This window comes from Macrobrachium nipponense, chromosome 5 (genome assembly GCF_015104395.2).
Source record: "Macrobrachium nipponense isolate FS-2020 chromosome 5, ASM1510439v2, whole genome shotgun sequence".
NCBI lineage: Eukaryota > Metazoa > Arthropoda > Malacostraca > Decapoda > Palaemonidae > Macrobrachium > Macrobrachium nipponense.
The window spans coordinates 68,841,287-68,868,798 of NC_061107.1; the positions used below are offsets into that span (position 1 = coordinate 68,841,287).

The 27,512-nt window shown below is 35.8% G+C and overlaps 1 protein-coding gene across 1 annotated transcript; it reads left to right on the forward strand.

The window, feature by feature from the left end:
* The first annotated feature begins 1,639 nt into the window (after positions 1-1,639).
* LOC135215391 (uncharacterized) lies at positions 1,640-27,053 on the forward strand. The gene is made up of 6 exons (XM_064249981.1): positions 1,640-1,800; positions 7,319-7,989; positions 23,825-24,136; positions 24,260-24,457; positions 24,652-24,735; positions 24,935-27,053. Exons 1-6 carry the CDS (start codon positions 1,743-1,745, stop codon positions 24,962-24,964), a joined length of 1,353 nt encoding a protein of 450 aa, XP_064106051.1. The 5' UTR covers positions 1,640-1,742; the 3' UTR covers positions 24,965-27,053.
* The last annotated feature ends 459 nt before the right edge of the window (positions 27,054-27,512 follow it).

The window sequence follows — 27,512 nt, forward strand, 5'->3', positions numbered from 1 at the left end:
AATTACTTCGGGCTCTTATCCCGGTTTGCTGCGTGTTCTTGTAATGTGTCTTTAACCAATTTCCTTAGTTCTTAATCGCTTTGCTTCATACCTTGCAGCTTTTGCGTCCTTTAATAAGTGGCAATGCAAAATAGTCCTCTCTTCTGTTTGCCACCACACTTGTTAACTGCACAGCTGATATTGATTTGCAAGGACGTGACCTTGGCGTGGTATCGATATATACTTGAAATGACTTCACACGCTACTCGATATTGGTGCTTTAATGCCAAGATCGACTCTGTAATTCATGATAACCAGCGCAACTATGTGATCAGAAATTTATTTTCAGTGGGGATCCCAATAGCTAAGAACGTCTTGCCCATTTCTAAACTGAAAAGATTCATGTTATAATAAAGGAACTGGCAAAATACTGATGGAAGAATATACTGAATAACTATCAGTCATCGAAAACCTCTAGAGTTTGACTATCAAACCCTTAAACTCTGAACTGGACATTTATTTCTCTGAAAAGAACTGTCCACTTTTCCATCACTTGGCTTAGGTGAGAAGAACCATTGAAATTCTTATTTGCTAGTACATAGTTAATATGATCAAGACCTTGCATCTACACACAGACAAAAGGTCTCATACTTATGCATCTTAATTGATGTGTTACCACTCGCCTCTTCATAAAGGCTATTCCTTCTGTGATATCAGAAACGATTCCCCCGTGTCTCTATGTTTACCTTTCCTCACTGGAAATGTAAAAAAAAGAAGATATCGTTATTCCCTTCAAGAGTTGTTCAAGCGATATCTCCCACCAAACGTTTTGGCCTCTGAGTAAGACTTATTCAGTTACAGAGACTGCAATGACAAATCAGTTCCGACCGGTTTCTTTTTCAGTTTCGGGTCAATATTTGAAAAGGTCGCACACCTTCGGCAAGCATGAAATTGTGGTGTCACTTATTTCCGACTATTTCTTTGTAGTTGCTGGGTAACAGACATTTTCCGCATTTGTTTCGCGTGACCTGCTTAGTCTCTCTTATTTCTAAGAATCACTGCTTGTAGCTTTTTGATGGAATTAACTTCCTGATTCAATACAGACGGCCACTTACTCTAAAAAAAAGTGATAATGGTTGCAGCAATGTTAATATTGCAATATTTAAGTGACGATTCTGCAATGTATCCCTATTGTACTCCCGTAATTTTTGTTATTAAGAAAAAAATATTTATTTTCCTAAAAAAAGAAAAAAAAAAGGATGCGCACACACTTTACAGACCAATGTCTACTGTAAACAGACCATAGCTTTTCCGGGTACCGTGGTTACGCACGAATTTACGGGAGCAAATCGAAGTGAGTCAGAGGATTTCCACTTTATTTAGGGAAGTTTGATCATTTCAAATGTGAAGATATACGAGACCGAAGGAATAACATAAGTTTATTATTGTGGGAATCATGAAAATGAACAGGATACTTGAATAGAAGTTGTCATAAATATAAACTCGAGGGGCAGTGCTGGAGGACGTCCTTCATGTTTGATCAAGATCCAGGACGCCGTAGAAACGCCCATCTGGAAACGCCCCTCCCACCACCAAGCACGAGCCGGCCCGGCTCCACATCGACTGAATGGTTGCACCACATTCCAGTTGCACTGTTGCTGTGCTTGAAGTGGTGCGACAGGGGACGTGGCGAATCTCTCTCTCTGCATTTTTATGATTATTGGCTTTTGAAAACTGTGATAGAAAACAACACTGTATCTACCATGTTTGGGATTAATAGCAGAACGACCATCAATGAAGACGAAATCCAAAGTGAACTAAGTATGTTATTTGAATGATTGTCTCTTAAATATTATGTAAAATACCACAAGCATATTCTCTGATTCGTTCTTTGTGAATACGGAGCAGTCCCCCTTATACAAACATTTGCACTCATTTCAGGAATTCTCGAGCTGGCTGCCATATATATATATATATATATATATATATATATATATATATATATATATATATGTATGTATATATATATATATATATATATATATAATATATATATATATGCATGTCACGTTTCACTCTTTCCTTGTGATTGTAACTTGGTTCGTATAATCGTCACGTGCTTACCTTTTTGTGATTTAAAATCAAACACACTCACATATATATGTATCAATATACACATATACATACGTACATATAACCATGTTGTATTCATGTATTTAATATATACACACACGCACTCACACACACACACACACATATATATATATGCATATATATATATATATATATATATATATATATATATATATATATATATAATATACACATTGCCTAGCTTTCTGATACTCTATATTTCACCACTTCTCACACACATTCCTGTTAGGGCTAAACTTGGACTTGAAGGGCATCGGGAGTGTCTTTGTTCATTCCAGTGACCTCAACAACTATTTATTAGACTAGTATCCACCATTTCTTACATTTTATTTTACACCCCATCTGAAACACTCTTCCAGTTGGGGCTGCTGTTGGACTTGAAGGGCATCGGGCATGCCACTATTCATCTCAGCCACCTCAAAAGCTATCGATTAGACACTACTATCTGTCATTTTCGGTTATTTTTAAGTGTTACCCCACCTTCACACCCCCTTCCTATTCGCGATAAACTTGGACTTGAAGGCCATTGGGAGTGTCATTATTCATCTCAGCAACCTTGAAAACTATTGGTTAGACACTAATATCTTTTGTTTTCGGTTATTTTTACGTCAACTCCCCACCACTTTTCACCCCCTCCCTATTGGGGCTGAACTTGGACTTGAAGGGCAGTGGGAGGGCCTTTATTAATCTTAGTGACCTCAGAAACTATGGATTAGACACTAATATCTGTTGTTTTCTGTTACTTTATTTTCATTCCTTTCTCACCCCTTCCCCGCACCCTCGCCCCCCACTTAAAACTGTTGCCCCCCCTCGGGTGTCCCTCCCATTTTGAGTTCATGAATGTTGTAGTAAAAGCCTAAGATTAATTTTCATATTATTATTATTATTATTATTATTATTATTATTATTATTATTTTATTATTATTATTATTATTATTTTTTTTTTTTTTTTTTTTTTATTATTATTAAATTATTTTATTAAAGTTTTTATTCATCAAGTAGTTTGGCTGTTTTTTTGCATACAAAAATAAGTGGAGTTTTACTATATTAACTGTAAGAAATAAATCTAATTTGAATTTAGTAGTGTGGTCAGAGGTTCATAAATTTTATTGAAAAAATATTTGAGCAAGTTTGAGTTATATAAAAACGTGATTAACAAATTGATATGCTTAAATATTTAGAACAACCTTAATATCTATCCATGTGACTTAAAAAAGAAAGAATAAGTATTATAATATGTGCATGCCCAGTGCTCCCATATTCAGACTCCTATACTCTGATTTTTTCCATCTGTCCATCCGCCTGTGGTGGTAGCGCATGGTAACACTGTGTCCTGGGCTTTAAATAGTTACGTATGTCTAAGTTTTAGGTAAATAAAAGGATATCTGGGTCTGCATTTGCAACTGAAAAGTGTTTTAATAATTTACTGTATGCGAATTACACCATTAATATTCGAAATAGGATATTATTTAAAGCCAGGGACGCAGTGTTACTATGCGAAAACACCAAAGGCGGATGGACAGATGGAAAAAAACAGATTATAGTTATGCCTATGCATATCGTATTAGTCCCATATTAGCATTCAACATTTTCAAGAGATATCACATGGCAAGTCCAAAATTTTTAGAACACGAATCACAAGATATCTTGGGTTTGTCTAGGAAGGAGTTAAGTCCAAGTTCAGATCCAATAGGAAGGGGTTGGGAAGCGGGTGACAAGTAAAAATAACCGACAGTGACAGGTAGTAGTATCTAATCCTTAGTTTTTGAAGTCACTGTGATAAATAGTGACACTCCCGGTGCCCTTTAAGTCCAAGTTCAGCTGCAATAGGAAGGGGGATAAGGAGGAATGGGAAGAGGATGGCATGTAAAAATAGTTTAAAATAACAGATATTAGTGTGTAATCCATAGTTTTTAAGGTTGCTGAGATGAATAGTGACACTCCCGATGCCCTTCAAGTAAAAGTTCAGCCCCAATAGGAGAGGGGATGGGAAGGGGGTGGTGTGTGAAAATAACCAAAAATGAAAGATATTAGTGTGTAATCCATAGTTTTTGAGATTGCTGAGATAAAGAATGACACTCCTGATGCTCTTTAAGTTCAAGTTCAGCCCCAATAGGAAGGGGGATGAGGAGGGGTTGGAATGGGGTGGGAAGGGGGCGGTATGTAAAAGTAACCGAAAATGACAGATATGTGTCTAATCCATAGTTTTTGAGGTCGCTGAGATTATTAGTATCACTCCCAATGCCATGTAAGTCCAAGTTCAGCCCCAAAAGGGAGGGGGGTTGAAAAGGGGGTGGGAAGGGGGTGATATGTAAAAATAACAGAATACAACAGATATTAGCATCTAAATCATAGTTTTTGAGGTTGCTGAGATGAAGAGGGACACTCCCAATGTCCTTCAAATGCAAGTTCAGCACCAGTGGGAAGGAGGGGTGTGAGAAGGAGTGGGAAGGTAAAGATATGTAAAAATAACCTAATACGACAGATATCAGTGTCTGAATTATAGTTTTTCATGTTGCTGAGAGAATAAGAAATGGCAACTTTTTCAAATGTCCTTTCAATCTAAGTTCAGCCCCAATAGAAAAGTGGGTTGGGAAGGTGGTGACATGTATAAATAATGGATACTAGACATATTAGTGTCTCATCCAAAGTTTTTGAGGTTGCTGAGATGAATAGTGTCTCTCCCGAAGCCCTTTAAATCCAAGTTCAGCCCTGATAGGAAGGAGGGTTGAGAAGTGCCAAAATATAAGATGTCAATATGTCTGAGAATATGACTGTTATAACAGGAAAGGGAGGGAGTGAGATTACACACACACGCACACACACACACACACATATATCTATATATATATATATATATATATATATATATATATATATACATAGAGAGAGAGAGAGAGAGAGAGAGATAGAGAGAGAGAGAGAGAGGGAGAGGAAGTGAAAGAGAGTGAGAGAGAGAGAGAGAGAGAGATAGAGAGAGAGAGAGAGAGAGATTATCATTTAGTTTTCTTTGGCAGTGCCTGGATAGTCAGTTAGTATATATACACATTCATGCATACACACACACACATACATATATATATATATATATATATATATATATATATATATATATATATATATATAGTAACTTCCAACAGTGATACAACTATACACACACACACACACACACACTTGAGACCAGCAGCAAGATGGACTGGCTTGTCCCCCCACTGGCTGGGTTTGACATTGATATAGTGTTTGCTGAGAATTAATAATGTACTAGAAAATTTTTGCTATTGGAAGGAGTTTCGGGTCCCACTGACACGTGGTCCTACAAATTCTTAGCTGTCGTTCTGGATTAGGTCATCCTGGTCCCTGACTTACTCTTTTATTTGAACATTGAATATTGAGTCTTCACATAGAGCCTGTCAACAGTACATCTTTGCATAAACTGCCTCCACGCTTACCGCTTAATGAATGAATAACCCACATGATCCTGCCGCTGAATGCTCTGAATGAAAAGTAATGATAACAATTCATCATTTATTGTATGAATCTCCAAAGTATAATTAGCAGGGACTATCAAGTTTTGGAAGTAAATCCATTTGTGAAATTTTGTCAGAAGATTCAACATTTGTAATTAATCGTTATAAAGTTTTTGAATTTTTAAAAATTTAATTGGCAAGACATAAAAAGGATAATTATATATAAAAACAAATCCTTGGGGGCAGCCATGTGAGAGCTGAAATCAGCTCAGTGACCAAGTGAAACTATTCTAGTAATATTATTAATAATAATAATAATAATAATAATAATAATAATAATAATAATAATAATAATAATAATAATAATAATAATAATAATAACTAACATTTAGATAAAAATCTTCGCTTGAATCCTGAACATGATGCATGGCTCTAGCTAGACTGCTTCTTGAAGTTTCTTGGCATTTGTATAAAAATCATTGTAAGAATAAATAATTTGTTTTATGTTTTTCCCTATTCTTGTCCCTGCTGTTTCCGTATTTTCTGGCCTATTTTTCTCCTGAGAAATAAGCCTGCGATGTTACTGATAATATGTTAAATAGCTTAAAGTTTGATGACGAAGATAAAACTGTGAAGAAGCAATGATCTAGAGAACAATAACAAGTACAGATAAAGTATCCTCTCTATGAATTACTGTGAAAGTTCTCAAATGACTAAAGGCGCCGCTGTCACACTAGCGACGTCATTCCGTACTCTGGTTGTCACACACGTTCTTCTTCATACCGTGGTTGTCGTCGTCGAAACGTAAACAAACCATCTGAGCTGTGACTTCCCGGAATGATAAAATAACTATGCTTTATAACACAAAGCAACTAGTGGGTCGCGCTTGCATGTCTTTAATGATGCTGCATAGAATTAATAAAAAAGTCTTTGGGTTCGGTCCTGGTTAAAAAGACGAGAAAAGTTTTATTTAAAAAAATAAGCTAGGGCTAGCCTAGATAGGCTATTCGGTACCTTGTTTACACAATCACAGTCAGACTGTATATAAATTAAGCTAGAGAACCACTGCAAAAATTTTAAAGATTTTTGTTATATTATTTGCTAATGCAAAAAAAAAAAAAAAAAAAAAAACAATGAGAGCAGACCTAGGCTATATAACAATCTGATATTCACGATATATATAGCATGCTTATCTGTATAAAGATCAGCAAGTTCAGGAAAGTTTTCCCTGAGTCGCATGGTGATCTCTTGGTAATTTTTTCATTTAAGACCCTTTATCATAAAACTATCATGCTTATGGTCCCATAAGCATCGTCTCTCCCCCATATCTTCGACCAAAAATTGTTCTGGCAATCTTGTCCACTGTATACCAACAACCCCAGCGAGGCTGGGGTGGCTTACATTGTTACATAGTTACCTGGGACTTACATTAGCTGCTATAATTTTATACTTTCTATGAAATGTAGCAATGAGATGAGATGTCTCTCATTTTCATGTTAATTTGTGCATATATTTATTATTGGTTTTGTAACGTTCCATGGTTTGATGAGAATTCTTAGAATAATGGATTTGCAAAACCCAGATCGTTAATAGTTCCTATGGTTTTTTTTTTATTGTTTTCTTATCAGGACATTCGTCTTTATATTAATGATTATCTCGTAATCCGACTTTCAAGTGCATCCTTTTTTAACCTTTCCTTTTCCCTTTGATCTTTGCAGTTCAGAATGGAAGTCAAGGCAGGCAAAGTCGATCACATTCCATCCAAGCTCGTGATTCGAAGAATGATGGTAATAATGGCACCCAAGTAAGGGACAACGAAGATGACGAAGTCGCATCGCTACTAAGATCAAAAAGTACCTTGTCTCTGCCCATCAGGAGTCTCTCTCCTTTTCGGGACGCTCGCCCACCAACGAATTCTTTAAACGACGACAATGGTGTAAGTACTAGCAGAAGCAGCACTCCTGAGCTGACAATGGAACCATTAGAAGAGGACAAAGAAGAGGAGGAGGAGGAGGAATTAGGAAAAGATTTATTTCAGCTCCAGTTTAGGAAGTCTTTGCTGAAAGCATTGAGTTCCTTTTCTGAATCAAGTGAGAAATCAAAGTCATTCCTCGCGGCCAAAGACGCTGACCTTCCTCACACGTCCCTTGCAGACCACAAAGGAACAGAGTCCCAGAAAATACAGAAGATTTCTGTCGTTTCCAAGAAATCGAAAGCTAAGAAGAGGAAAACAAAGCATCTAGCCGAAGAGGTGTTTGACCAAAATTTAATCAGTAAAGAAGTCTGTGAGACCCGTGTTAAGAGGAAAATGATTACAAGGTCATCTGCTGCAAATTTTGTGAAGGATTCGACCGATCATTCTACTTATCTCAATATTTCACAATCTAAGGTAAACACTGAGAATTCTATTATTCGTTCTTCATTATTCTCAATTTCTCGTTGTCCTGCCTCTATGAAATGATATATTCAGTGCTGTTTTAACTTACTTTTATCTTTGAAGCTTTTCTTCGCACAAAAGGGGAAAAGATTCTTTGTCTCATTAAGAGTGACTGACCTTTCATTCATAAACTCATTTTCCTGAATGCCCTTCTTTGCCCAGTCTTTGGTCTTTCATCACCATATGGCGACTTTCATTGGTAACTCCAATAATAACTTCCTGTGCTTGTCATTTCTCACCTCATAATATTCTTAATATGCTCATCAGTGAACATCACATCAAATACTTGACGTATATAGTACATTACCACCCTTAACTCTTGCAATATTCAGGCCTATTCTTTTGCAAATGTCACATGTCACTTCTTCAAAATATTACAACATTGAAAGTCATTACTTATAGTGCTGGGCTCATTTGGTCATTAACCATTTTCTGTGCATTCTATTCCTTTCAGAACCAGTTCTCATCACTCCTAAAACTTTCGTACATTTACTTCAAACATTTCATCATTTCTTATTTTCCCAGGTTTTCTGGCTTCCCAACTTTTTAGTTTGTCCAGTTATGCAACGATTCATGTCCGATCCTACAGCTAAACCTACATTTCTTTTTTTCGTCAGTCTTTTATTTCTTCTCTCTATAAAAATTTGCCTACTTAAGTAATAACAGACTTGCCTTAACGTCACGGTTTTTTACGTTTTCAACTAAGCAGTTTCTACTATTTGCCTTCCATTGAATTTTTGCAAAAAGCGCCTCCCACTCCTAATTCGTCTAACTACTTGTTCCAGCCAAGTTCTTCGCCATATTTTAAACTCTTTCCTTACAATCAGGAGCACTTCCTGTGCACTTTGTCGGTTCCGAAAATTAGCATATATGCACAAATATATACCATAAACAGATGTCTTTGTGTAGTAGTGATATAAACTTCAGTAGAATACACACACAAACATATATATATATATATATATATATATATATATATATATATATATATATATATCTTACACCCTTTTGACAAAACTACATAAACTGGAAACCCTTACCTGTTGACAGTGGCGCCCTCTATCTGCAAACATGTCATTAGGCTATTAAGCTCACATAAATACCAAAATATACTATTTATTACCCAAAGCAGATGAACATAAAATAGAACAAAATGATTAATAAGTCATAGTGATAAAAACCCAAGTCTGCCCCACAAAGAAAACTAATAAGTTATCATTCCACTCTCCTGGCTAAGTATTCACTCCCAGACCCAAAATGTCAATCGTTTCATTGTATTAGTCAGGATAGAGAATCCCGTCTCTAACATCATGGAATAGAGCCCATCTGTAATAAAGATACATAACATAATATTAAGTAAAGAGATACACTTCACACTTCTCTCTTTTCAAAGGCAATATTAAGTAAAGAGATACATTTCACACTTCTCTCTTTCAAAAGCAATATTAAGTAATGAGATACATTTCACACTTCTCTCTCTTTTCAAAGGCAACTGTTTCTAAGTCATTTAAAATATGTGCCATACCTTTTAAGATGGGGTTTTCTCCCGACACCTGGCGTTTACCAAACCGACCTCTTTCCTATCACAAAAGGAATGTGTCTCTCTTTCAATTGCCTTGGTCGGTTAGACCTGTGACATTCGTACAAACGAATGTGCATACTCGACACACCCCAAACCGCCCTGGCAACAGTACGAACAGCCTCCAGATTAAAAAAGCTTACGCATCAGATTCCTTCATTCAAGATGGTTGCCTCTACAGCTCAATCTGTCTCCAAGCAAGACATGATATGTAATTCACTAACACATCACACACTTGTAAGATATATATATATATATATATATATATATATATATATATATATATATATATATGTGTGTGTGTGTGTGTGTGTGTGTGTGTGTGTGTGTGTGTGTGTGTGTGTGTGTGTGTGTGTGTGCTGAGCATATTAAGAATATTATTAGGCGAGGAATGAAAAGCACTGGAAGTTATTACTGGAGTTACCAATGAAAGTCGCCGTATGGTGATGATAGGCCAAAGACTGGGCAAAGAGGGGCATGCAGGAAAATGGGTTTATGAATGAAAGGTCAGTCACCCTTAATGAGACGGAGGATATCTCTTTATGGTAATAATATTCATCTGTATATATTTGCTAATTTTCAGAACCGAAAAAGGGCACAGGAAGTGCTCTTGATTGTATATATATATATATATATATATTATATATATATATATATATATCTATATATATATATATATATATATGATATATATATATATTATATATTATATAGTATATATGCTATATATATATCTATAATATATATATATTTATATATATATATATATATCTAGATATATATCTATATATATATATATCTATATTATATATATCTATATTGTATATATATATATATATATATATATATATATAGTATAGCTATATATATCTATAGATATATATATATATAGATATATATATATATATATATATAGATAGATATATATATATATATATATAGATATATATATATATATTATATATCTATAGACATATAGATATATATATAGATATAGATATAGATATATATATCTATATATATATATATATCTATAGATATAGGATATATATATATATATATATATATATATATCTATAGATATAGAATAGATATATATATATATATATATATATATATCTATAGACATTAGATATAGATAATATATATATATATTATATATATATATTAATATATAGATATATATATATATATAAACACATATGTGTGTGTATAGATCTACTATGTCGATATGTCTGTTGTGTGTATTAAGCATTTATCGTTAGTGCGTTGAGACGAGATAGAATGAACTCTGATAAACTTTTCCCTCCCATTTTTCTTTTCATCCATTTTCAGTGCTCGTACATAATATTGCTACGAGTGTCAATTTGGAGTTTTTATTTTTCTTTCCCTCGACCAAACTCGAAAACTTAAAGAATAACTGAGGGAGTAATATAAGAGAACTTTGTGTATTAGGGAGAATTTGGATAGGAGAAGAACAAAAGAATTAGAGTAAAATAATTCATGTCATCTTCTCGTCAGACCAAGCTACCGGCCGTAATTGCCAAATCCCAAAAAGGCTCACCTTTGCTTAAGGGACCAAAGCCCCCTTTTCCACTGTATTCTTTTGTAATACGGTCCCCGAACTAATTTGACAGAAGCCATTAACAGGTATTTGCCCTCCAAGTCGCGAGAGTTCACACATTCTCATGCTGGGGTCACACATTCACGTATAACGACGGCGTATGCCCACGTATGTGGATCGTGGGCATCATCGCGGTGAAATGACTTTGAACAGCTGGTAAACAGGACGCGGGGTGACGGACGTAAAGCCAGCACCGTAAATTGCGCCACAAATGTACGCGCACTGACTTTCTAACGCCGATAGTGTAACATTCTATGTACGTCAACTTCACGTCGGTACCACGTCCACCGTTGTGGGGCTGTAGGGTACAAAAGGGCCGGCCTGTAAACAGAGCAGACTGTTAAGTGATGGAACATGTATGAGTAATGTAAAAACATTGCACTTCTGAAAATCAAGGTTGTAAATTCACTTTGACAGAATTCTACATGTACTGTAAAATATTGAATATTTTCAACAGATAAAAGAAATGAGGTCAGACATTATAATATATATACCATTGGTAGTCCCAACATCTTGGGTTTCTTCTGACGGACGATGTGGGACTTGAGAAAGTGGAATATGTTCAATATCCACTTCTTCCGGTCCGTCAGTCGTCTGCTCGCCCCTTGGCCACTCTCCTCTTTGGTGAGGCGTCCGAAGCGGCTCCTGAGGGGCGTGAACCACGTCCGGAGCTCGTTGCCAGTCACTGGCGGCCTAAGTGACTTGCCCTTGTCATCAAAGGCCTTCCACACCTTGGCTTTGTCCTTGTAGGCAGCCATCCCCTTGTTGTATATGAATTGGGCCTCGTGCTCGTACCACTGTACCCACCAGCCTCTCATTTTCCTCCGACAGGATGACACAGAGGTTCTTCTCACGCCCCGGTGGCATGTCGTCCTCGACGTCTTGACTGTTCTCCGTCTCGATCAAGGGAAAGTTCTGTCTGTCATCAATGGGGTTAGCTTTATGGAGAGTTTCCAGGTCACTGTCATCATTCTGTATCACATCCAACTCCGACTCCTGAAGATGGAAGATGACATTTCCCTCGTCCTGAGTGTCTGCAGGAGTGGCTGTAGGAGTCTTCTCCAGGCCGAAAGAAGGTCCTGCAAGAAGATGTGACGTTGATGGTCCCTTCCTTGGTTTTTTTGTGAGGTTCGGCATCTTGAAGGGTGTTGTGGAAAGTACTTGGAGGAGACTGCTGGTCTCGGAGACGGAAACAACAGCTAACCTGAGGGCGCCGACCTGACCTTTTATACCACACTACAGCGTTGCCATGTTGTGCAGGGTTGTAAATGTGCGAATCGGTTTCCCCGTAGGCTACAGCGCAATTAGAAGGCCCATGTGCTTTGCGGCGGGAAGAAAACAGCGGCGGCGAAAAATGCTGGTGACCCCTGCGCCTACCCCGCAACAGTCACCATGGGTCCCATGTGCAATGCTTGGAGCTATGTCAGGTGACATTTGGCGTGACCACCCCCTACTTGTTTTGAACATTTCAAAACTGGAGTGGGCTACGGCGCTCCAGTAGGCGGAGCTTAGCTCCCGGATGACCCGTCACTGTACGTCCACGATTTTACGTATGTTTCACGGAATATTTATGGTTTACTGACTTAAGCTGTTGCCAACTACCAATTTCCACTCGACCCTATCTAGTAGCATCATTGCACTCTGTCTTCCACCCTTCCTCTGCCAGCGTCCAATGACCCTTTTTAGGTAATTGTGAGGATTAGTGTTTAAGATGAAAGGACCCAAAGAGAGCAATACAGCCTGAACCAGATGCAATCAGAATCTCTACGGCCAGGTATAAACATGCCCTGACCTGACCTACCAATTTGCACATTGCCCTAGCCTACTCCCGCAGTAGTATGTCCTGCTGAAGTGTTGTCACACCTGACAACTTCCCCGCCACTATCTCTGCCCTGGGTCTTGATGCTGAACTTGGCTAGCCTCCTGTACACCTGTTCTACCGGCAAACTGGACTGTCTAGATGTCTGACAGCTCGACCAAGTACTCATCCTTGAAGTTACTGTAGGACTGGCTGATGAAAACGTTTCCTGTCGAATATTTTGTGAAACCCTGCAAGCGACCCAGGTCCTTCCGCCGACGCCCTAGCTCTGACTACGTCTGTCTCGTCCACAGACTAAGGTAATTGAAATTCGAAGTTGTTCTGTCGGCCCTTCATCTACTATTCCTAGCACTCATTCCCTGTTTTAACTATTTTCTCATATTCTCCTTCTGTAATATTCCCTCTCTGTCAGAGACCACGTGATTTTAAATAACTGAATTTCTTGTGAAATATGTGATATTAGTATGTGCTACTTTGCTTACAGCAATACTCATTGCATTAACGTAATCTTGAAGGATTTATGAATTGAGTATCTTGTATAATTCTCACCTCGCTTGTATCATTTTACTTTATTTGGCCATCACTGGTATTTGTATTTCAACTCTGACTGCTTTGCAGATTTGTGTAGACTGCCCAGTTGTGTGCCTCATCCTGTATATGACCCGTTCTACCAGTGCTAATCTTAGGGTCATATTCCTGAGATTCCAGCAAGAGCTTACTCGCTTACAGTGCGCCACCACTTAGTGTTGATCAGTGTTGCTAATATAAGTTCTTGATCCATATTTTATGCACCTATGTGATCCTGTAGGATCAGTGATTCAGCTTGCAATCAAGGGCCACCTTTGTTTTGCTATTGTGAATATTAGTGTTAAGGTAACGAGTACCACGGAGCCAAATAATCCTCGTGTAAATTACATCTTCTGATGATCTTATAGAAATTATATTGTTTAAGTGGACAAATTACGTTTACATTCAGTCCTTTGAAAGGTAATTCTAGCGTTGTCTATAAAGGTTTCTACTCTTTTTCTGTTCTTGGCTTGCGTGCCCCCTTAGGCGTGTTCTCACAAGGTATATTTTTGAGAAGAGTCTAGTTTTATATTACTCATATTAATCTTATTATCTGACACGCAGACTATGAAAATACACACACACACACACATACACACACACACACACACACACACACACATATATATATATATATATATATATATATATATACATATATTATAAATTTATAATTATATTTTAATATAATATAATATATATATTATATATAATATATTATATATATAATAATATATATATATATATATATGTGTGTGTGTGTGTGTGTGTATGACCTGATCTAGGTCATTCGTGGGTTTGGGATATGAAAGAAAAACAGAAGAGAGATAAGTTTACGTGCATGCGATGTAGGACATGCAAAAATAATAATTGAGGAAACGTTTAACACAGGTGTATTTTCCTCAGCTACAGAGATGGCCTTTACTTGTTATTATTACGTTAACTATACTAGTGCACAACCGGACGGCAGTTTGGACTGTTATTGACACTACATTGCGATACACGTCTTTGTGGCGGCCGAATAGCGTCTCGACCTACTTTGAGATTCAGGGTCTCTGTAACACGGTTTTTTGGACTTTGCTTCTTGTCAAAGCATCGGATGTAGCTGAAAGTTGACATATGTATATTTTACAACCACACACAAATTTTGTCAGCATTATCAATAACCTAAGCCCGATAGTTTTAATTTTTGTAGAGTAAAAATGATCTAGCCGACGCCATGGCCAATGATTACGAGCCAAGAGTCGAAAAACATTCATTACGTAAGCAAGGTAAACAAACACCTTTTGACGAAATGTTGCCCGCCCATCCACCAGACAGAAACTCCATTGGCTCTGAAACCCAAAGACTTTATGAATGGCGGAACGATACATAGATGTGGGTGGGGTATCAGTGCTAGAGTAGTAATACTACTGCAGCAGTAGTGCCGCAACAGTATAGCAGTAATATACATGAATTAAACGTTTAGACCAACTGCTGGGATTCTTGAGGATCATTTAGCACTTCTTATAACTACTCGAGAAATTAGTTGTTATAGCCAGAAGTTAAATTTTCTAATCCAACAATGCCCATGGTAGCCTTCAGAGTTATCCTGAATTATAACGAGGCGGTGGAGCCTCATGAAGTCATCATTCTGACGATCATTATTGGTGAAGGTTTAAAGCCAATCAATATACGGTACCGGCTATCTTTTTTTTTTTTTTAGTAAATAGGTAGATAGCCAATAAATAAACATTGCTTGACATTGGTTATAGCAGTTATCAAATCAAGCTTGTCTACTATGTTTTTGATAATTACCAACTATTCCCTACATCTTGCCAATCTGATTGTGACCTATAAAGTAGACTGTAATTTCTTAAGAAACTTATTTTGGGAGTTAGACTAATAATCGAAGTGTTTTTGTATTTATTAACATATTTAGTTGGTTTGTTCATTATGACAATTATCAGTAGAGAGGTTCCAGAGTTCATAAAGGTGTACTGCTTTGCTTGTATTTAAATTTGTATGCCATTGTTGCCAGAGGTTTAGCCTTCGTTACGTATAGCCAATCATCCATTGGGAAAGAGGGAAGAAATGCTGTCATAAGTTACGTAACGAGTGCGTTCGAAACCTTTTCTCTGAGTAAGTTGGCCCGTCTTCAAAAAAAGTCACTTTTACATTATAAGTACCAAATTTATTCAACCTGTGTAATGCAGAATACAGTCAAAATTTATGTGTAGATATAATATGTATTCTGAATAAGCGTTTATATTTATGAAATGCATAGATAAAAGTTATTGCGAAAAAAACCGTGTTACAGAGGTCCTGAATCTCATAGTAGTCTGTACTGTATGGGACCTGCTAACGAACTGATTTGACCGCTGGTGCTGCCTCTGCTTCAAATGTCCCCTTCACACGGCATCGTTATGCAAGAAGCTGATTGGTTATTCTGGCTCCTTAGATACAAAGGCCAATCAAGAAAGGATATAAGATGCGTGGCACTCTTTTGAACTGCCCAAGCCACGCCAACTATTATCGTCTTTGGCGGTTGACTTATGATGTTACACATACACACAGTATCACTTATAACGGTTTCATGGTACTTCAGAATATCACGGAGAGGCTTATACAAAACTCTATTGAATCAGCCTATATATATATATATATATATATATATATATGTATATATATATATTATATATATATATATATATATATATATATATATATATATATATATATATATATATATTATATTGTTTAGGCCTTCAACCGGAATGCTCAACGGCCGACTTATAAAGTTGATCATAAACCTGGAGTGAATTCCAGGATATTGAGGGAAATGCATAAAGCTTGTGTTATGATGCTTATCTCTTGTGACCTTGATTAATACAGAATCAAAAAACGCTTTGTTCAATAAATTGACTACACAAGGCTAAAATGGATAATTTTTATCTGTCTGTCCTGAGTGAGTAATCTTGTAATTATACGTACAGACTTTTCAAAAACATGCATAGCAATAGATACAGATAGATGATGGAATGAGGGACATGTTTCATGGGCAAAGCGAATTTATCTTCAGATGCAGTAAATGCATAGAAGAAAAGACACAAATGAGTAGAAGATGTCTGGAAGGAATGGAGTCCAGGGCTTATGGAATAGGTACTGTGAAGTGCTGTAAAAAGTGAACTATTTAAAAAATGGAGATCTAAACGATAAGTGAGTTGAGGGAAAGTGTCAATTAAAGGATACTTATGAAAGTTCCTGTTTAGAAATTATGGACAGCAATTGGTTGAGGAAGGAACGGCGCCAAATGGCTTGGCACACAAAATTTTGGCCAAAAGGCCCAGCGCTGGGACCCATGAGGTCATTCAACGCTGAAAGGAAGCTGGCAGTAAAAACGTTTGAAAAGTGTAACAGGAGGAAAACTTCGCAGTTGGACTCTGAAACAATTGTGGCGAGAAGGCGGAGAGTAAGATGGAAGAAAGAGAATATGAACGAAGGTACAGTAAAAGGAATGAAAGGGGGCTGCAGCTGGGGGCCGAAGGGACGCTGCAAAGACCATTAAGCAATACCTACCGTGCACGGCATGAGGTGCACTGACAGCACAGCCCCCACCTCCTACGGGAAAGGCGCCAAATGGTCGGAGATAATACGACACTTACGAAAGTGTAATGGAGTGCACAGACCGAGGTCTGTAAACGTTGTGGGGTGGGGTTTGGAGCGAGGAAAATGTTCAAGGAAACGCATGACGGAAATAATGGGCGTTGAATGTGAATGGAAAGTGTTTGAAGTTGTGGAGACAAATTGTTGTTGTAATAAATAAGTAATTAGGATGAAAAGGTAGGAAATTGATGGGACTTTACTTAGTATAGTCAAGAATCTGTATGGTAGTATTCTGGATTAGAAAAGAAAGACATAAGACTGAAGAGTCAACAGGGAAAGAACGGTGTAGGTTTAGACAAGACAGAGGTTGTGTGAATGCTTGTTCATTAAGAAGCAGCTGACAGTGAAATTTGATACTGAAGAAGCTAATGACAAAGTGCTTTGAGATACATCTCGAGGATTGTCGAGGATATAAGATGTACTAGAAGGTTATGTATTGATATCAATGGCAAGTTTTATGATGGAATATGTACAATGAATGGCAGGTATGATATGAGTGTGGAACTGAGAGGGGTGTGTTATATACTCAAGGGCCGCTATTTGATACCTTTATGGACAGTGTAAAGTGTGGAGTTTAGAGAAAAGAGAGTTGTAAGTGGAAATTTGATTATATAACCCTAGAAGCTGGAATACAGAACATTCATGTCACCTGAATAAGGGGATTGCTTGAGTCAAACAGGTGTTAGAAAATACGTGAGGACGAAAAGTAGGATAAACGAAGAGATGGGTCACAGATCACGTTTGAGTAAGGAAGGTGTCTGCAAAAGATAATAAAATGGAGTAGGCCAAAGTTCCAGTAAATGAACGGAATCCTGAGCCAACTCTACCTTTTGGAAATAAAGTGAGGGCTTTGAATGCCAAAGAAATCATTCCAAAGCCGTTGATATGAATATTTTTGCAATGCATTTGTGACATAAGAAGAAGAGGCAGGTTTTTTGGGATGTGTGAAGAAGATATACAAAGGCTACTTTAAACCAAATCTTATTATTTGAGATGGTTGAAACATACGGAAAGAGCTGAAAGCGTTAGATTTGTAAAAGTATGTCATTTGGAAGTGAAAAGATGAAGGAAGGGATTAAGAACTAGAACGTGTTAGATGGAATGAAAGAATTATTTAAAAAAGGGCCATGTTATACCAAAAAGAGGAATGAATGGCGCAGTGCTAATAAGTTTTATTCGTCACACAGCCCATGAGCCGTCCTGTAGGTTCATCAAGTGACTCCAGTTGTGGAAGTTTTCTGTACACTTATTTGGAGCCATTGCACACACACACACACACATAAATGTATATATACAATGGTAGGTGAATATAGAACGGAAAGCTAGAGAGCATGGCAAATACTGATAACAGGATGAAAAAGCAGGGAGTTCAGGACTGGTAAGGGGGCTAAAAGTCATTATGATTGGTGTGGCTAAGAAAACGATTTAGGGAAGGAAGCAACTATCTATACATGAGGCAGACTAGGGATAAATGAATGCTCAGCAGCTTGTAAGGTGAAGATGAATATAATCTATAATAATATAATCCCAGTGGATATTGTTTGTTCTCCCCGGGTGGGGACGGGTTAGGTAAGGGAACAGGAGGGTAGGAGAGATAGCCACCCTTCTCCTGCAAACCTGTTTGTCCACCCCAGGTGGGGCAGGGTAGGCAGGGGATTGAAAAGGTAGGGGAGATAGCAACGCCGGGTTCCAGGGCGGTCCAGTAAGCTCGTAAGATTATAATCTGTGATGGGAAATGCTTATAGTCTAGACTGAAAAGAAAAGCGAAGATGAAAGAGAAAATTTTTAAGGGGATAATTCTCTGCCTGATACTGTTTAGAGAAGCAGAAAGGAAAGTTGAATTGAGAGAAGAGAAATGAAGTGTGCTGTTGAATGTGAATGAAAATAATTTGAATATGATGAGATGAAATATTTTTGTAGTAAATAAAATCAGAAGGATGAAAAGAGTGGATAATTTTTCTATATGAAGTGCCAAGAAGGTTGGTATTTGTGGAAAGATGAATTTGTCTTAATGGAGAAGAGACAGAAATTGCAGGTGATAAAATATGAGAGATATTAGAATAGAAGAACCTCACCTTACACACACACACACACACACACAAACTCATATATATATAGTATATATAGTATATATATCATATATATTTTATATATATATATATAAATATAAATATATATATATATATATATACACACATTCATATATATATATATATATATATATATATATATATATAACATATATATATATATATATATATATATATATATATATATATAAATATATGTGTGTGTGTGTATATATATATATATTATATTTTTATTATATATAGGTATATATTTATATATATATATATCATATATATATATATATATATATATATATATATTATATATATATAGTATATAGTCTATGGGCACTTCGTCTATGAATCTAAATTTACCATTGCGGGTAACCCAGCAATCACCATATTAATGAACAGAATAGGACTGGAACGAAGGGGGAATAGCGGGTTCATGCAATTGTCCATGTGATGTAAGGGGATGTAGTCAGATTAGAAATGGACGTGGTTTTCACTCTTCTCTAACGGGAAAAAGCACGCGATTAAAAAATTATATATATATACATATATATACATATATATATATATATAGTATGTATATATATGTATAAACATATATATACATATATGTATATATATGTATATATATATATATATATATATATATATATATATATATATGATAATAAAATCACTTTAGCACGTGATTCATTTATCACACTTACTATGTGGATATGCGTGATTGATAGTATTTTATATATATTTATTTATATATATTAAATATTATATAATATATATATGTATATATATATATATATATTTAATATATATATAATATATATATACACACATATATATATATATATATATAATATAATATATATATATATTATATATGTATAATAAAAACATATATATCCATATATGTATATATATGTATAGTATATATATGGATAATAATCATTAGCCACGTGATTTTCATTTATAACCACTTACATGTGGATATGTGTGATTGGATAGGTATTATATATATAATATATCTATATATAATATATTCTATATATATAATATATCTATATCTATATAGTTATATAATATATACATATATATATATATATAATATATAATAATAGTATATATTATAATATATCTAATATATATCTATTATAATATATATTATATATATGTTTTGGAGTCGGCATCAGCCCACCTCTACCTTGTTAGCTTTGTAGTGCACATCACCGTGATTCATATGGACTGATTAAGCTTCAAATGTCCTTTAATATCTAATTCGAATTAGATGTGAAAGGACATTTATAGCTTAAAGAGTGCATATGAATCACGGTGATATATATATATATATATATATATATATATATATATATATATATATATATATATATAAAACTATTGCCTAATGAAATATGTATATCTCTCAGTATTGTATGTACAATATGTTTAAATAAAATATGTTCAAATTTCATAATAAGATTAACTTAGAATTGATATTTAAAATAATGTAAATCTTTAATCTGCATTTTGTCTCCCAGTAACACGTGTTTAGAACAGGATATTATGGCTGTCAACAGTAATAAAAGGAAGGCTCAAGTTCTTCGTCTTGTTGTGGGAAAGCCTTTCACCACTTAGAGATGAAGGGGACTCGGTCTTCCTCGTCTTGTTTTGTAAACAGGTCATAGGCACCTCGCTGTATTACGTCATTGTTGTATCCTGTTCCCAAAAGGATTCTGTATGATATATTGCCAAGCATATTCAGGAAGTGACGTCATTCTTTTCTTTCCAGAACATTCCATGACGTCATTTAGAGTTTTACGCTTTTGAACTAAAGATAGATTTCATATTCATTCTTAATATAGAGACTCAAGTAACATGAAGATTGCTTACTTTGTCACTCTTACTGTTTGTTAAAATTTTTATGAAATTGCGTTTTTGTGTGAAATCTGCAGATATTTCGTGTTTTTCGTAAGAGTGCTCATTCTCAAAGTGTTTTGTGACAGGCCTATCAAGTGTTTTGGTGAAATTTAAAGCTGCAGCTTGTAAAGAGGTATTGTTATGTTGTTACATTTTTGAGTCAACTTAAAAATACTTAAAATAATAAATGTATTTATTTAATTTCTTTCACATTTCAATTTTCTGTTTTGTGATTTTTTTAGTTCTTTAAATTTTTTTTTATATTCTGTGTTTAAAATATCTTAGTTTTTCACATTTAGTGGTAAATTTGATACATTTACACATTTTGTGTTTTCATGTTTTTGCATTCACAATTTGTGTTTGATTAAGTTTATTTAATTTCACACCTTAACACTTGTAAATTAATTGGCATTTACTTAGATTTCTCTTCGAACCTTAAGTATTTCTTAACAGTTTGAATTTTGTAGTTTTCAAGTACTAGTAAATTTTCTTGTGACTGTGAACTCCATTTATAAATTTTGACTGAAAATAAATTGTTTGTATTTACATTTTTTATAACTGTTTCATTTATTGACCATCAGTGATAGGATTAAATTCATCTACCTGCCAAAGAAATACTTTCTGATGTTTCTTCTATTTTCTTGAAGTGAGTCAAGACAGGGGATATAATTAAAATTGTTTGATGGTGTGATGCCCTTTAATTAACCTAAGCTTATAGGAATAAATCACACTTGCTTTGATGAACTTAGTCTGATTTATCACATGTTTAATAAGCTTTTTAAGGGATCACTGTTGCTTTTAGAGTACTCAGTCGTATTGTATCTGTTATGAAAGTTCAAGTATCTGGTTGCTGTGGGGTAACTTTGAATTCTATGTTTGGTAAGTGAAATTACCAGGCATTTGGAATGCTGCGTCACAATATATATATGCGCATATATAATATACATATATATATATATATATATATATATATATATATATATTATATATATCTTATATATATATCTATATATATATCTATATATATATATATAGTATATATATATATATATATATATATATATATATAAATGGAAGTATGTATGTGTGTATGATCCACATGCACTTTGAAATGCATCGAGCAATTTCAACCAAACTTGATATAGATTCTACTTACAATCTGGGAATGAATACTGTGGGGTTAGGACATCACTGGCACAAATGGGGAGGTGTGGGGTGTGTGTGTGTGTACTATGGGGGAAAATGTAAGATTACAGAAAACGACAGATATCAGTGTCTAAGGTTGAGGTTGCTGAGATGCATAGTGAGACTTCCGATTCCTGGTAAGTGAAAGTTCAGCCTCATTTGGAGGGTGAAAAGGGGGTGAAGCGTAAAAATAACCAAAACGACAGATATTAGTTTAATCCATGGTTTTTGAGGTCACTGACAAGAAAAGTAACACTCCTGATGCCCTTTAAGTCCAAGTTCAGCCCCAATTGGAAGGGGGGTGGGAAGGGGGTGAAATGTAAAAATAACCAAAATGACAGATATTAGTGTTTAATCCATTATTTTTGAGGTCACTGAAAGTTCAGTCCCAAATGGGAGGGGGGAGGGGGAGGAAGGGGTGACTTGTGAAAATAACTGAAAACAACAGATGTAAGTGTTTAACCCATAGTTTTCGAGGTTGATGAGATGAATGGTGACTCTCCTGAAGCCTTTTAAGTCCAAGTTCAGCCCCAATAAGGATTGCCTTGAGAAGTGGGTGGGATGGGGGTGATGTAGAAATAACCAGAGAGACAGATAATAGTGTGTAATCTATAGTTTTTGAGGTTGCTGAGAAGAATAGTGACTTGCAATGCCCTTTAAATCCAAGTTCAACCCTGATTGGGAGGCGGTGAGAAGGGGTAGGATTGGGGGGAAAGGTAAAAATAACCAAAACAACAGATATAAGTGTTTAATCCATAGTTTTTGAGGTTGCTGAGAAGAATAATTGACACTCCCCATGCCCTTCAAGTCCAAGTTCAGCCTGATAAGAAAGGGGATGAGAAGGTGGTGGGAAGGGGTGACATGTTAAAACAACTGAAAACAACAGGTATAAGTGTCTAAGCCATAGTTTTCGAGGTGCTGAGATGAATAGTGATTCTCCTGAAGTCCTTTAAGTCCAAGCTCAGCCTCAATAGGAAGGGGGGTTGTGAGAAGCAACTATCTTAACACGAGAGAGAGAGAGAGAGAGAGAGAGAGAGTTTATCAGTTGTAATAAAAGATTTCCCAAGTAGTGCTGGGTTGATCAGCTAGTACATATGCATACATACACACACGTACACACACACACACACACACACAACACACACATATATATATATATATATATACACACACACACACATATATATATATATATATATATATATATATGTGTATATATATATATATATATATATATATATATATATATATATATATATATATATGTGTGTGTGTGTGTGTGTGTGTGTGTGTTTTTGTATGTATGTATGCATGTATGTATGTATGCCACAATCCTGATAATATTGACATATATTTCATTTGTTTCTTTTTTGTAGATAAATATTTTCAAGGCTGCTGAAGATGGTGACCTTGGAGCAGTTTTGGGATTGCTCCCTCACACTGGACCTAGTATTAGGAAGGGGAAGAGGAGACAGTCCCTCCTTCATGTCTCTGCAGCCAGAGGACAGAGTGACGTTGTCATGCACTTGCTGAATTTGATCAGTCCTAATACTGTCAATAAAGACGGCCAGACACCAGCCCACCTGGCAGCCATGAATGGCCACACCCACATATTGAAAATAATGTTCACTGATAAAGAGTTCGATCCTGATCTGGAAGATAATTGGCAAAGAACCTTCAGAGACTTGGTAAGATATCATTTGACGACAGTTTTGCTTATGCCTATACTATCATGTATGATCCTTTTCGGGCACAGAAAACAATTGCAATTCATGTTATTAAAAATGTTCTCCTCTCTCTATGTCTCTCAGCTTGTAGCCCCCCTCTTCGAAGCGTCTCTGCTTGGAAACAAGAGAAAGATCGAGGTTTTACTTGAACTTGGAGCAAACCCTGACTATCATGCCGGAAAACTAGTTGAAGGAATACTGTCACGCGAGCTTAAGGTAACAACAGCCCGGCAATTAGCTGCTGCCATTTATGGAGAACCTTTCATTAGAGTTTACTCAAAGGTAACTATAAAACTTTACAATCTTATACCTAGATTCGAAAGGTAACAAACATAGTCTTCACGAAATATGGGAGGTACTTTTGGTATGAAATATCAGTTATTTTGGCAGATCGCTTCCACAACCGTAGAAATATCCTTAGGTCATTTAGCCAAGTCACACGCATGATGACTAAAGTACTTTTCATTTTGTTGCAGAAAAGGAAAGACTCTGTCAACGGTCTTAAAGTTACATTCACGAGGATGCCCAAGCCCAATTCAAAGAAGCTGAATTCATTACAGGTACATCCTATCTATCTATCTATCTATCTATCTATCTATCTATCAGTGCTATATATTTTAAATATTATTGTGCCAGTTAAATGCAATGTTATTTTTCAGGAAACGTCGCAAATGTAGCGTTCATCTTTTCGTAATTGCTCATATTTATTAATATATTAATCTGTTACCAGCGACGCTTTCAAAGCCCCCTTTTTTTCAGCCGTGTGTGCCGACAATGTTCCTCGTCTGAGAAGGATGTAGTATATTATGAATCATGTTCTAGCAGTAAAGATTTAGGAATATGACACAGCAAATGAAACACCATTGGAAAACGTCGGCCCGTCCTTTTATCTCTGGAATAATTCACCAAAGCGTACACGGCAACTCAGGTTATATACTTCATTCATCTCCATTCAAGGCATCTCAGTCATTTCCAGTTTTGGGCAGTGCCCCCAATCATACTCACTCCAGCAGGCTTTACTTGATATAATAAAAGCATATTGTTTATCTGAAAAATGAAGCAACGCATAATGTTTCATTAAAAAAGTAGAAAACAAAACTCTTGTGCATTGCAGTCTTCTGTTATTTTAGTGGCATGCATTTTCACATTACTGCGTAGGAGCTATCATGTGAGGCACCGAAATGGTGTATTGAGATTGTTTTCACTGACGTCCTGTTTCCACGCAAATATCCTAAACAGTCTGTTTTGGCAAATTTACACCGAGAGACTCACATCCACCGCAGCTCATCAGACCTTAACAGAGAACTCTTTTGCTCTGAATGAATTTGTAATTCTCCGTTGATTTCATTACTTGTTTTGAAACCAGCCTTTACAATTCCTGCTGGCCCGATATTTCCTTTTCATGGTCTCTGGTGATTATTCAGAGTTCTTAGAATCTTTGTTCTGATAACGATATATTTCAAACAGATATTCTCTATGAATCAAAATTGTAAATGACCTATTTCTATTTGCACGTAACCACTATTCAGTTTAATAATAATGATAATAATCTCTTAAAGATGACTTGGATAAGGGTGACAACCTTTTGAATGTTGTACATCCTACTTGATAATGTTATAAATACTCGTATGTCAGTCCTTCATCACAAATAAGAATCTTCAATTACTCATAATCAAGACCAGTTATACAAACTCTGTGACCCGTAGTGAGGGTTCTTGCTATCATCAACCAGCAAGTTCGGTTAAAAAGTGAATGAATTCTCTAGTTTCGTAAGTTTTCATTAGATGTGAACTATTGCACGGTCAAACGAAAACATTGATGAGTAGTTAGTTAGCACGTTATTTAGGATTAAGCCCGCCTTATGCCGGCAAGAGTTCTTGCTTCTAGATTTTGATGCAATTGCTATTTGAGAATATTAACGATAGTCAGCATTGGTTCTCTTTGGGTCGATGTGGCAAGAGCATGCTTTCGGCATCCTTTAGCATTGATACTAACTTTGCACAGAATAGGAAGGGTTATTTTCCTTGCTTTTTCTTTTTATTGGTGAAAAAGAAGTCCATTCATTAAACACAAGCAAAGTCATAGACCATTTCATTTTTGACGCAAAAAGAAGACTAGTTGCAACAAAGCAAAGTTGGTTAGGAAAATGCTGAAAATGCTCAGAAAAGGGCTCTTGATTATTTTATCCTAAGTCCTTCATTTGAAAAACATAAGGGATTAACTTTTAAGAGCTGGTCGATTATAGTGATTTAGTACTTACTATTTCTAAGAAGTAAATACTTTTGAGATATGTAGATGTGAACACATAAAATGCGATGAAAAATTTTGAAGTATCACTGAAAACCCTCTAATATAGTACGTAAATAAAAATACGATAGTATTAAGGAAGAATGTACAGTTCACTCACACAGAGGTACAGCAAGAGCTACTTTAATGCAATTATTTTTAGTAATCAGGTGAATGACAATGTTTTGTCATACCTATTTCCTGTAGATTCCCGAAAATTAGTTGTAGGAACCATCGTTAGCTGTCTTATATTTCCATTGTTAGTGATACGAGTATAATGCTGGTTTTAAATGTGTTATATGTTACGTCCAGTTATGAAAAATTATAAGTAGATTGTGCCCTGTCAAGAACCCGCCGATCGTGTGATTGAAGAAGTGGAAGCGTAAGACTAATCGGACTCATTGCAGATAAGAACTCAGAGAATTCCTATCTGCAATTATACAATTACTATATCATCAATAGTCAATTAGCAAAATAATTTGGTAAAATTTACCTAAGTGTGGTGCAACCATTGACCAGTTCACTTTCTGAACTTTTAGCTTACACTACAACTCGTTTCCGAGCGCAGTTCTTCCAGGGCATGATACTGTTTCTTTATTACTGGCGTTTATGGAGATTGCTTTTGGAAAAGGCAATCAGCTTTTCGCGATCAGTAACTACTACAGTCCTTCGCAATTCTGTCGAGTTACCTGGTGAAGAATGGTAATAAATTATTTCTAAGATTTAACATTGTACGCTTTCTCCTATCAGATATATGTTTACGAGTCAGCTGAAGAACAGCATGTAAAAACATTAATCCAATTTATGTTCAGGGAGGATACGGATTTATTGCACATTCACCTACCATTTGAATGCATTTTTTGCTCTGTGCCAGCCAGACTTTGTCAGATGTGTCATATTATTTGAGCGGAAAATCGGTAAATAAACAAACAAATAAATAAATAAATGCCTCACCAAACATTCTGGTAACCTTAGGCAAAACATTAGGATGATTAAGTGACGCTGGTGTATGTTCAGAACAGATTGTCAATCGAAATTCTGCAATAGAGAC

What these genes read in the sequence shown, in the direction of transcription:
- LOC135215391 (XM_064249981.1), top strand. Translation starts at nt 1,743, where the DNA reads ATGTTTGGGATTAATAGCAGAACGACCATCAATGAAGACGAAATCCAA. An exon ending in CGAAATCCAAAGTGAACTAA is followed by an intron (nt 1,801 to 7,318) that starts GTATGTTATTTG and finishes TGATCTTTGCAG; the next exon opens with TTCAGAATGGAAGTCAAGGC. An exon ending in TCAATATTTCACAATCTAAG is followed by an intron (nt 7,990 to 23,824) that starts GTAAACACTGAG and finishes TCTTTTTTGTAG; the next exon opens with ATAAATATTTTCAAGGCTGC.